Below are 10,870 nucleotides of genomic sequence, written 5' to 3' on the forward strand. Positions count from 1 at the left end.
CAAGCGGTAGAAATTACACACAGATGCAAAAAAAAAACTAATCATAACATTAATTACCTATCCCGAAAGAGACCCATTAGCTATGGCGTCCCCCAAGGGTCCGTTCTGGGACCAGTGTTGTTTCTGTTATACATAAACGACCTGGAGGCCAGCATAGAACATGGGAAACCTACGTTCTTTGCCGATGATACTAGCATTTTTATAGCAGGAAATAGCACTAACGAAATTCAAAGGAAAACAAATGAAACAATAAACAAAATCACAGAGTGAGAGGAATCGATTAACTATTAATAAAGAGAAAACAACAGCAATAGCCTTCCATCATCCTCAAAAACTAAAACTTGAATGACCTCCAATAAAGATTAATGACACTGTTATCAACTACACAAATCACTCAAAATTTTTGGGAGTTTGGCTAGATAAGCATCTAAGATGGACTATGCATATGCAAAAGCTAGCGAACAACTTATGTAAAGTATGTTTTGGCCTAAGGGTAGTTAGAAGAGTAACTGGACTAGAGACTGTCCGCACGTTATATTATGCTCATTTCCAATCTTTGTTATCATACGGACTGATATTCTGGGGCAACTCGATAAATGCAAAATTGATCTTTAAATTACAGAAGAGAGCTATAAGAGCTATGACCCAGGTCCCAAAAACGACTAGTTGTAAACAAATTTTCAAATCATTACATATATTAATCACATAATTCATGAATAATCGGTTTTGGGAATCCCTACTGCGCAGTTTTCCTTTCTTTCTTCCAGCAACCAAGATAACACAGTCAGAGTTATACCTGAATGGGCTATTCTGGAGAGATTCCAGATGCCAAGAAGCTGCACCAGGAAGGGAGAACAGGTGTATTGAGATGTTGCAGTGTAGAGTCTACAGTGAAACGTTATACCAGTGCTATCACCAAATTCACCAATATTATCTCAAAGGCCGCGCCATAGCTTAAACGGTTAGTCACTGGCTTCCCACCGCTGCGGTCTAGTCAAGTGGGATTTGTGATGGACAAAGTGGCGCTGGGGCAGGTTTTCCCCGAGTACTTTGGTTTCCCCTGCCAATCCTCATTCCATCAAATTCTCCATAAGCATTATCACCAGTACAGGTACAATGGGACATATGGAAGCCGACGTGCCGAGGGGACCTAATATGGATTCCACCTCACACTATGTGAAATCTAACTATTGTAATCTATTGTAAACAATTTTAAATATTGTAACTTTATTCTCTTATTGTAATCAGCCAATGTACAGTAATTGACTTGTCCTATATCATGTAACAATGATCTATAGAGATGAAATAAATAAATAAATACACTGCAAAAGAGTATATGCTGGAGTTCTACATATGCCATTATCTTTCAGTTTACAATTAATCGATAATGGACCGATCTTCTTAACATGAAGTTACATTCAGAACTTTCAATCATTCCCTCCTAAATAAAAATGTATAGAAGCAGATAGAGAAGACTAACATTTCAGTTGCTATACAATGGTATCAGTGTAAGTAAAAAAGTAAAGGTATCCCTGTAACAGGCTGTGGAGGCCCATAGGGTTGTGAGATGTTGAGATTCCCACATTTTCCAGACAATTGGCTCATATATGGTAGTAAGGTTGTCAGCCTTACACACCGGCCGCCCTTTCCCCAAAGAATATTCCTGGTACTCATTTCTGTTAGAGGCTGAGTCGACCGGAGGATCATAGTGGGGCTGGAAGGATTAGGTAAATTGAAAAAATCAACCTCATCAGGATTTCATCCCGCGACCTTCCGGCTTGTGGCAGAGTGCCTCAACCAACTATGCTACTGTGGGTATCAGTGTATGTGACTAAAAGGCATATACATTATTAAATTTTGATTATACAATATATGTACTCCAAATATGCTGAGCAGGTAGCATACAAGGGAACAAAGAAAATTTTGGTTACAGAACCAGAAGGAAGAGGCCACTTTAGGGTACAGACTGGTGAATATGAAAATATCTTAAACACATAAAGGGTGAGAAAATGGATTTGATTCACCAGGCTCACCACAGGATTCAGTAGCAGGCTGTCATGAACATAATAATGAACTTCTGAATTCCATAAAAGCAAGAAATTGTTTGACCAGCTGAGTGAAAATCTGCTTCTCAAGAATAACTATGCTCCACGGAAAGAAATATGAGAGGGCATGTGCTTAAACATGTGATATTTGCTAATTAATCAACTACAAGATCTTCCCTTAGCAGCCAACAGGTACACATACAATAATCTATACATTCCTTAGCAAACACCCAGGCACATAAAATGTTCAAGATGGGATGATGAAGTCTATTTATAAATAGAAACGAGTGATTCCTCCATTTATCTGAAACTGGTCTGACTGTAATGTAATGTGGTGAGGTCAGTTACCCTGCAAGTCTCAGAACACACAAGATAGCATTACTGTAAAGAAAGAGGGAAAACCACAAACCATCTCAGTCAAGATCAGGTGCAAATCAAGCTGTTACCTTTCAATATGTTACTGCTATGACTGCACTCTTGTCTGTTAACAAAAAGCCCTTCCTGCGAAGAGCATTAACACTGTAGTACAACAAAAAACAATAGACAAGATCTTGACCTAAAAAAAAAGCAATATGTAAGTGAAATCACTACATTTATCAATTTTAGAATAAACCACACTTTCCTCATTTATCACTTGTACTGTATAAACACCACAGTAACCCTAGTATGTCCATCCAACACCTTTATCCATTTTTTACATTCACTTGCCCCCTGAAGATAGATTAGACCAAAGGAAAGAGTACTATCTTCCAGCATATAATGTTGTGTAGTCTGGTAGAGGTAAATATCAGACTACAAGGCATCACATCCCAGAACATAGTACCTTCCTTAGTCCCCACTGTGAGAACCTCGCAAAACCCAAGAGCTTTTAAATAAATTAACTTCCATTGATATTCTGACACTAGTATCCTAATGAATGTTAAGAGATCAGTTAGATTAAGGGTCATGATTTCTTACTCTATTCTATGCATTCATGTTCCACTACTTGAACATAAGTGAAAATGCATTTACTTCCATGTACAGTTCATGTATTGCCAGTCTTAAAACTTCTACCCTTGTCTGTAAAAGTCTGTAAATCAGTGGCCATTACCAAGGTTCTAGTGGCAATATTTTCATATTCAATCCAATCCAGTTCTGTTCTATTGCATTTTATTCATCCTTTTTAGTCAAACTACTGACACAACTAAATTTCTTCACGGAACCATGCAATATCAGATACAATTCATAAAAACAATTCAGATATCATATTCTGCTCATTAACAAAACATATACATATACAAGGGGGTACCCAAAAGAAACCAAACTTACTTTTTTTTAAACTTATTTATTCAAATTTTATGCACAAACCTTCAATCCCCTTCAAAGTACTCTCCACTTACACTAATACACTTGTCTAGTCTTTTATTCCATTTTTCAAAACATTGTCTAAATTCATCTTTTGAGATGCTTGACAGTGCCTCCATCGTTTTTTCCTTTCATGTCTCTTTTCATTCGAGGAAACAAAAAAAGGTCGCACGGGGCAAGGTCGGGTGAGGAGCAGGGGTCATACCATTTTTGGTCAAGAACTGTCGTACAGACAGGACTGTGTGAGCAGGGGCATTGTCATGATGGAAAAACCAGTCACCTGACTGCCACAAATCTGGCCGCTGAGCTCCAAGTCACTCCCGACAGCTCCACAATTTCTTCAATGGTCCGTCGTCGATCTTCCTTGATGATTTCACGAATTTTTTCAACATTTTCATGTGTTCGGGCCATTGCAAAAACGACGATCACACAAAACAGCTGTCACTATAAACTCTGCCGAAACTAGTCCTTACCTTCTGAAGCAACAGTAGTCGGCTTATCGACTCAGGAATGTTAGCTCTATGCGCTCATACCGGCAAAACGCGGTACTACAAAAGCTCTGCCCACAAAAAAATTAGTTCGGTTTCTTTTGGGTACCCCATCGTATGTCTGCTGTAATAGGCACGATCTCAGTCCTCTTTTTAAACTGCCTTATTTTTTCCACTTCCATAATTTATTTGGTAATTTACTACACAGTTTAATTCCCATATTAATTACACCTTACTTAAAAGCATCTGTTCTGTAAAACAAAACATGGAGGTTCAACTTTTGCAATGTGTTATGTTAATGAACTACAGCATTTTGTTCCAATTTCTCTACATGTAGTTATATGTGGTATACTACTTTTAGTCTTACTTTTTGCAAAAATATAATAGGCTTATGTATCACCTTTCTGTGTCTGTGTGCTCAGTTGCTAGGCAATGGCTCAGTAAGCACATTCCTGCAGCACACATAATAGAAGGATTATTGAACACGTCATTTTCTATGTGTTCCATGTCATATCAAAGGAATGTAGGTGATAAATTCTTCGCAGAACTACTTGTTGATATATACATGCAAGGTATTGGCAGCATATGTTTAACCTTAAAATGTTGCCTACATGGCTTATATCTCCTCACACAACTGATTATTAGTATACCCAGCTTTTGTAATTTTGAAATACTTTTACTTTTCGAGTCCCCACCACAGAAAATTAAACTGTACCTCAATTGAGCACAAAAATATGAAAAGTAAATATTCCTTATAACATGTGGGCTTGCTACAGCCTGAAGAGATTTAATCACATAATAAAATTTACTGAGTCTGGAACAAAGTTACCTTACATGTGCATCCCTTTCATATTCTCACTGATGTGTATTCCTAAGAATTTTGTTTCTGATTTATATGTAATATTCATACTGTAAGATTTGGCTGCAACTGATGAAAGAGCTTGCATCCCTTGGTAACTACAGAACTTGCTTACTGATGTCAAATGTTATTCAACTGAGAGAAAATACACATCCCAAAGGTTCATATCAGTCATCACATTTTATTCTTCAAACGACTACACAGTAAGGTGCACAGGTTTCCTTTCCACTTTGGGGATGTAAAAAAGAATTCTAACCTAAATCTCTTTCATTTAGTCACTAGCCCTAAAAACAGAGACACAGTTCCAACTCACTTAATAAAATAAATCACCATATTGTAAAGATGTGCCTTTGTTATCAAACTCTGGTTCCCCCACAGTAAAAACAGAATTAAACACCCATAAAAAAATTGGAGAAATTGTATAGATTACTGTTCTCTTGTTTCCTATCTGTAATGTCATGTAGTTTGGCTGGTTTCTGAGAAACCCTCTGATCTTCAGGGTCTAACCTGAAGATAATGCCGCATATGCGTTGCTTCGAAGGAAGTAACATTTTGGAGTAACCTGCTGCCTCCATCATTAGGATCAACCTGGAAGATGAGGGCAGCATGTTCATTCAAAATATTAGTAGCTATCTATTAAACTAAATCAAGCAGCCCCAAAGACATAACCTTCATAATCACTGCCATGAGTACATCAAATCTCTCACTCTGAAACTGAAATTTTATATATTTTGATTTGTTTTATGAAAAGAAACGCCTCCAGAATGAAGGCCTGCGTTATTCTCCACGCTCCAAATTGATCAGCAGGATATTTTGTATTTCTTAGTTACATTTATGCATGTGAACTGCTGACATTTTCAAAGCACATATCAGAATTTCTTGCATCATGATTTTGTCTTGTATTCTTCAAATGAGGCATAACAGAGTTTCACCTCCCAATGTATCAGATACACATGTGGGCAATATATCAATGTTCGCATAAACAACGAAACGTCTTGGGTAGCAAAGTAGGTATGACTTATCTCTTCCTGCAACTCACCTTGAAATATCCACCCTGGTACAAGGTATCTGGAGGTCCAAAAATCGCCACTTCCCACTCAAATAAATTGTCTTCGTTAACAAGTTTCACACGAAATCCTTCTACTGGTTCTTCTTGCAAACTCTTATACTCCAACGCGAGGGCACGAAGGGCACTACTTGTGGGCTGCTGGGCCATTTTAATTTGGCCTCAAAATGTGCAATTGTGCAGTGTAAATATAATACAATTCGCCGTTACGCTTAACACTGATACGACGTAAATGCTGACCCCCCCAGTGTTGTCTAAAAGGCAACGCACGCGATAGATCTTTGTATTCTAATTATGTAGCTCCAGACCTAACTGCTGCAATACGTCGTACCTGTGTAATCACTTTCTTCTTTCCTGCCGAGTCTAAGCAACATAAATTATTTATTGGAACTTCTATCACGTAAAGTCTACAACATCTACTTCATGTAAATAGATTCAAACATGCAAAACTTAAGACAAAACAGAATATTCACTATCAGCCCTCATCCACCTTAATAATCCAAACAGCTGGGATATGCAGCGTTTACTTCCTCCTACTTTTCTTCTTCACCCCTCACCGCCCTTGTTCTTTTGTTTCTGTGTTGAACTCCACCGAACTACAGTGTCACCTGCAGAGTAAAAACTTTACTACGCCACTGTCGACCGCGAGTGCTTTCAGAAGAAGTTAATATCTTCTTCTTCTTCCTCTTCCTCTTCCTCTTCCTCTTCTCCACAACAAACAATCCACGCTGTTCTGACTTCACATAGTCGTTCCACCTTCCTCGATCACGGATCTTCACGGCGTCCGTCTCATTCGTACTGTACAATCTAGTGCTTNTCAGTATTCTTCTATTTTATGTTACACTGGTTGTATTTTCAATTTTTATTATCTACATGCTTACTATTACGAAGTGTATCGTACGTATGCGTACATATGCGTTTTACGTTTGTCTCTTGTTTTTAATTTACTAAAACAAACTTCCTATAGCAAACTAGGTAATTCTAATATAGAATATTTAAACTATGTTTTATGGTCGTCGTTACGACAAAATTTCTCTTTAATGTGCCACATGTTCTGGCCAACTTATCTGTTATATAAATATTTGTTCAATGAGTAAATCACTTCTTAGGTAATTAATATCAGATCTTTTCTACAGTTCTGACAACAAAGAGACTTTGAAAGTTAGTACTTTTGTAATCTACAAGTACTCTAATGTGTAAATTAGTAAGAGCTCTGTAATCACTGTGTCAAATGTTTTGGATATGCTCTCTTACCCAAAGTTTGCTATTATTTAATCGTAGTAATTTGGTGGAAAGCTATTTCAGAGTATGAAAAGGCTAAATTGCTTTCTAAAGTTCGTTATTTTCCGTCCTCTATAATCTGTTTTATGTAATTTTGTCGCATGTTGCCTATGTAAGGCGACAAATAAATTCACGCGGGTGAAGCGGGATCGTGGGTTCGAATCCCACTCAGGGCATGGATGTTTGTGTGCGTTTTTCTGTGTTTGTCTACAGGTAGAGGCCTTGCGACGAGCTGATCACTCGCCCAAGGAGTCCTACCGAATGTGTAAGATCTAGTAAACCGAAGTGAAACGGAGAGTTTCATGGAGGTAGGCCTAGGCCCAAATTGGGGCTGTAGCGCCACAGAAAAAAAAATATCTGCAGCAATATCGTTGAATTGTTACGTAGCAAATATATTTTAAATTTAACTGCTGGATTATGAAGTTCGTGGCTGTTGCATAACTACTTATCTCACTCATTAATCACATTTGTAATTTAATTGCAACCGAAAGTGCTTAATTTAAATGCCCTCTCTGTGGGCTCGTTCATTAATTTTAAAGAGATGTGTAACTGCTACCATAAACTAAAACCTGTTTATGAACATGACTGATGACGTATTAGTATCTATTACAACAGGATTTTGGTCTAATCTGTGAAGCGCTGTGAAGTGAGTTGTGTAACGCGTAGTAGGAATAGAAGTTGGTCTTGTTTCAGTTCTACACGTGGAATACATCCTGTCGTTGACGTACACAGTTAATAAGGGGAAAATACTTTTGGATTCAAGGACCTTATTTGGCAGAAGTGAATCATACCTTAGGAGTACTCAATAAATACGGGTGAGTTACCCTTAGCTGTTGCATGATTTGTGGTTCGTAAGTTGCCAATTGTGTCTTGCATTAAAGGGGCGGGGCAGGGATGTGCATATTGGCTAAGAATAGACATCTGAGTTGGATTACTTCACATAGTTGCTGGTATTAGAAGTTACTGCTTTCCTCTATAACTTTAGTCATATTGTTCGTGCTGAAGGTTTGTTGCGTGTAAATGATAAAGTATAAGGAAGGCTAGGTCTATGCTAAGGTCATATTTGCCACTTCACATACTTTAAGAAACACGTGGCCAAATTAATACGTTGTCATTGCATCCAAAAATAGACAGGCATGTCAGGAAGCTTTATGTGGTGCTGTTAAGAGTTTTTTTCGTAACTATATCTTCAACATTACAAGTACAGGGAACCAACAAATTTTATCTTCAGCTCATCTGACAGTCTGTTTCTGCTCAGGCATATTTTTCTCACCGAAAAATGTCTAGCTCTCTTTGTTCAAGTAATTCTTTGTTACACTCAGAAAAAATATAAACATAATTATGGCTGGTGCTCAGGTCTTTTAGATGTTTTACATACTAAAACTTCTGAGTTTACAGTTGTTTTAGTAATATTTATTGTTGCTTAAACTTTTCATCCAAATTTGTAGAGTGCTAAAGTGACCTCTGAGCATAGACATGATCTCCAGAGATCAGTTGTTTATCATATCTGTCAGTACTGTATATTACGCTGTGACTTAATTGTATATCAAGCTCACAGTGAGAATTAAAATCTGTTTACAGGCAGAATTTCATTTGGTATTAAAACAGTTCTTCCTATTACAGACCTTGTACTCTGTTGAAGAATTTATGAATAATACATAATAGCAGATTGTTAAATATATGTAGAATTATAATGTAAAATTGTCATGTGTCTAGAACAGTATAGAAGAAACTGGAAAATAACACACAGATTTCCAAAAGGATCTTAAAATACCTTGCTTATTGAGTTCACATATATATGGGATGCTTGCAATATACTGTATTAGGCAGAATATAAGGCAAGGTTTCTATCTTAAACACTGCTTCTTAGAGAAAGGTTATTACTTATAGGCAGGTTTTTAATAATAAATATGAAGATGATTATGTGGAGTAACCCTCAGAACTAAATGGCATATTCAGTTTTTGTTAAGAACAGTTTTTCTCATTAGGAAAATAGGAGGTTGCCCTATATTCACGCATATACAGTATATATTTAATGGTAATTTATATTCTTGTAGAAACATTGTTCTCTCTGAAAAATGCTTGGAATGCTTGAAAATCAGTTTGCTGCTGTTAAATAATACTGTATTCTGACTGGTAGCAGTGGACTGGTTTGACACTAGAACAAGAAGTTTGAACCTGTTGTACTTGAGATTATTCACACTTTAGTTGTTATTGAGTTGTTGAACACTGAGTTATTGACATTGTGTGTGGAAAAATTAAGCAGAATGATTTGTAAAGATCATGCTCTAAATAAAAGAAGCTGATGAATAAATTATGGAATGGCATCAGCCACACACTGAAGTACGAGTATGATCATCCCTTTACTTATTTAAGAAGACACAAAAGCATCACCATGCTTTAGCTTGTCTAATGCCAGTGCATAACCTACTCATAAACTTCCTCCAACCCCAATCTGAGTATCATGACTGAACAGATGAAATGTGTGGTGCTGTTGGCAAGTGCATTGTACTGTATTATGCCCGAAGTTAAAAAGTGGATGCTTGCCCTTTTTAGTTGCCTGTTGAATGACACTGTTAGTATCCAAACTATATAGCAACAGGCTTCAAAATTATTCGTCATTGTGAAAATTCTTGTGGATTTCACTTGTTTTGAGGTCACTATAGCATTGTTAAGATAATTAATTAAGTAGGTTGGTAGGTGACATGCACGAAGAAAGTGCATATACCATTTTGATTGGAGACACTGTTGGAAGGATTAGAATGGGTGTGAAACTTTTGCTGTAATCACCAGGGAAGAATACTGATTGAAGGGGTTTGTGAACAGAATGCTGAACAGAATATTAGGATCTGAAAGAAAGGTGACAAAGAGAATGAAGAAAAGTGCATAACAAGCTTTAGAATTTGTGCACTTTACCAAACACCATTAGCATAATCAAATCAATGTAGTGAAATCAGTGGAGCATTTAGCATGCATGAATAAAAAAGGTAAAATTGTCCCAGTGCTTAATTAATGAGGCACTATGCCATGAAAACATGTAGGAGAGTGGAGGTAATGAGCTATACCATTCTTGACCTTGGCACTAGATGAAGGTGAGTGGTCATCTTCACACCCCAGCTGCATTACTCCCAGAGAAAGAACCCTGGGTATACCCATTGGCTAGGATGCTGCGTGGGACTCAGTGCCAGTCTGGGTGCTGTGGAGAAGAGAAGAACCTTGCTTTTACTGGAAACTGAACCCCGGCTGTACAGCCCATAGCCCATCACTACTGACTTAGCTGTCCTGACTCTCAGCATGCATGGGACCAATGGGAAATGCAGAATTTGTTAAAAATCTCGAAGGAAAGTAAATTATTTCACAAATTATCTTTGAAATTTTGTAATACTCTGTGGTGTTTTGGCACATTTGGCCTGTCCTCAGGATGTTGGCAGAAAGGTGATGTGAGACCAGAACATAAAAAGACGGGTATACAAAATCAGGAAGATTATAAAGGTATTGAAAAAGGTCAAAATGGATACCACAAAAGAAGAATATGATGATGATGATGATGATGATGATGATGGTGGTGGTGGACATTTTTTCATAACATCAAAGGACATACACAGTTTGGTATTTAAACCCATCAGGATATCATAGATTACAGAAAACCATTTTGAAGCACTCATAGAAACAGGTTAATTGAAAAGTTTGTGGAAGATAATATATGCTGAATTATTTGATTATGGCAGTATATGAAACTTACAAACACAGTTTTACTGTGGTTAGTACAGTAAAAAATCTCTGAATG

General features: G+C 37.3%; 2 protein-coding genes across 5 annotated transcripts in view; one reads left to right on the forward strand and one right to left on the reverse strand.

Annotated features, from left to right (window-relative positions):
- LOC111866109 (ubiquitin-conjugating enzyme E2 R2) overlaps positions 1 to 6,405 on the reverse strand; it is a 44,733-nt gene extending 38,328 nt beyond the window's left edge. Inside the window, exons 1-2 of one of the 2 annotated variants that reach the window (XM_023854705.2) lie at positions 5,776 to 6,405; positions 5,244 to 5,324 (exon numbers count right to left, since the gene is read on the reverse strand). In XM_023854705.2, coding sequence (XP_023710473.1) covers positions 5,244 to 5,324; positions 5,776 to 5,952 — 258 coding nt within the window. In that variant the 5' untranslated portion in view covers positions 5,953 to 6,405. The remainder of the gene's footprint in view (positions 1 to 5,243; positions 5,325 to 5,775) is intronic. The other variant, XM_023854706.2, reaches the window with a different exon arrangement.
- Positions 6,406 to 7,701: 1,296 nt separating this feature from the next.
- LOC111866115 (maternal protein exuperantia) overlaps positions 7,702 to 10,870 on the forward strand; it is a 13,257-nt gene continuing 10,088 nt past the window's right edge. The window contains exons 1-2 of one of the 3 annotated variants that reach the window (XM_023854731.2): positions 7,702 to 7,898; positions 10,170 to 10,175. The gene's annotated coding sequence lies outside the window, so the exon portion shown is untranslated. Of the gene's footprint in view, positions 7,899 to 7,993; positions 8,034 to 10,169; positions 10,176 to 10,870 lie in introns of those variants that run through there. The other 2 variants (XM_023854730.2, XM_023854732.2) reach the window with 2 other exon arrangements.

Source organism: Cryptotermes secundus, unplaced genomic scaffold (genome assembly GCF_002891405.2).
Source record: "Cryptotermes secundus unplaced genomic scaffold, Csec_1.0 scaffold318, whole genome shotgun sequence".
In the NCBI taxonomy this organism is placed as follows: domain Eukaryota; kingdom Metazoa; phylum Arthropoda; class Insecta; order Blattodea; family Kalotermitidae; genus Cryptotermes; species Cryptotermes secundus.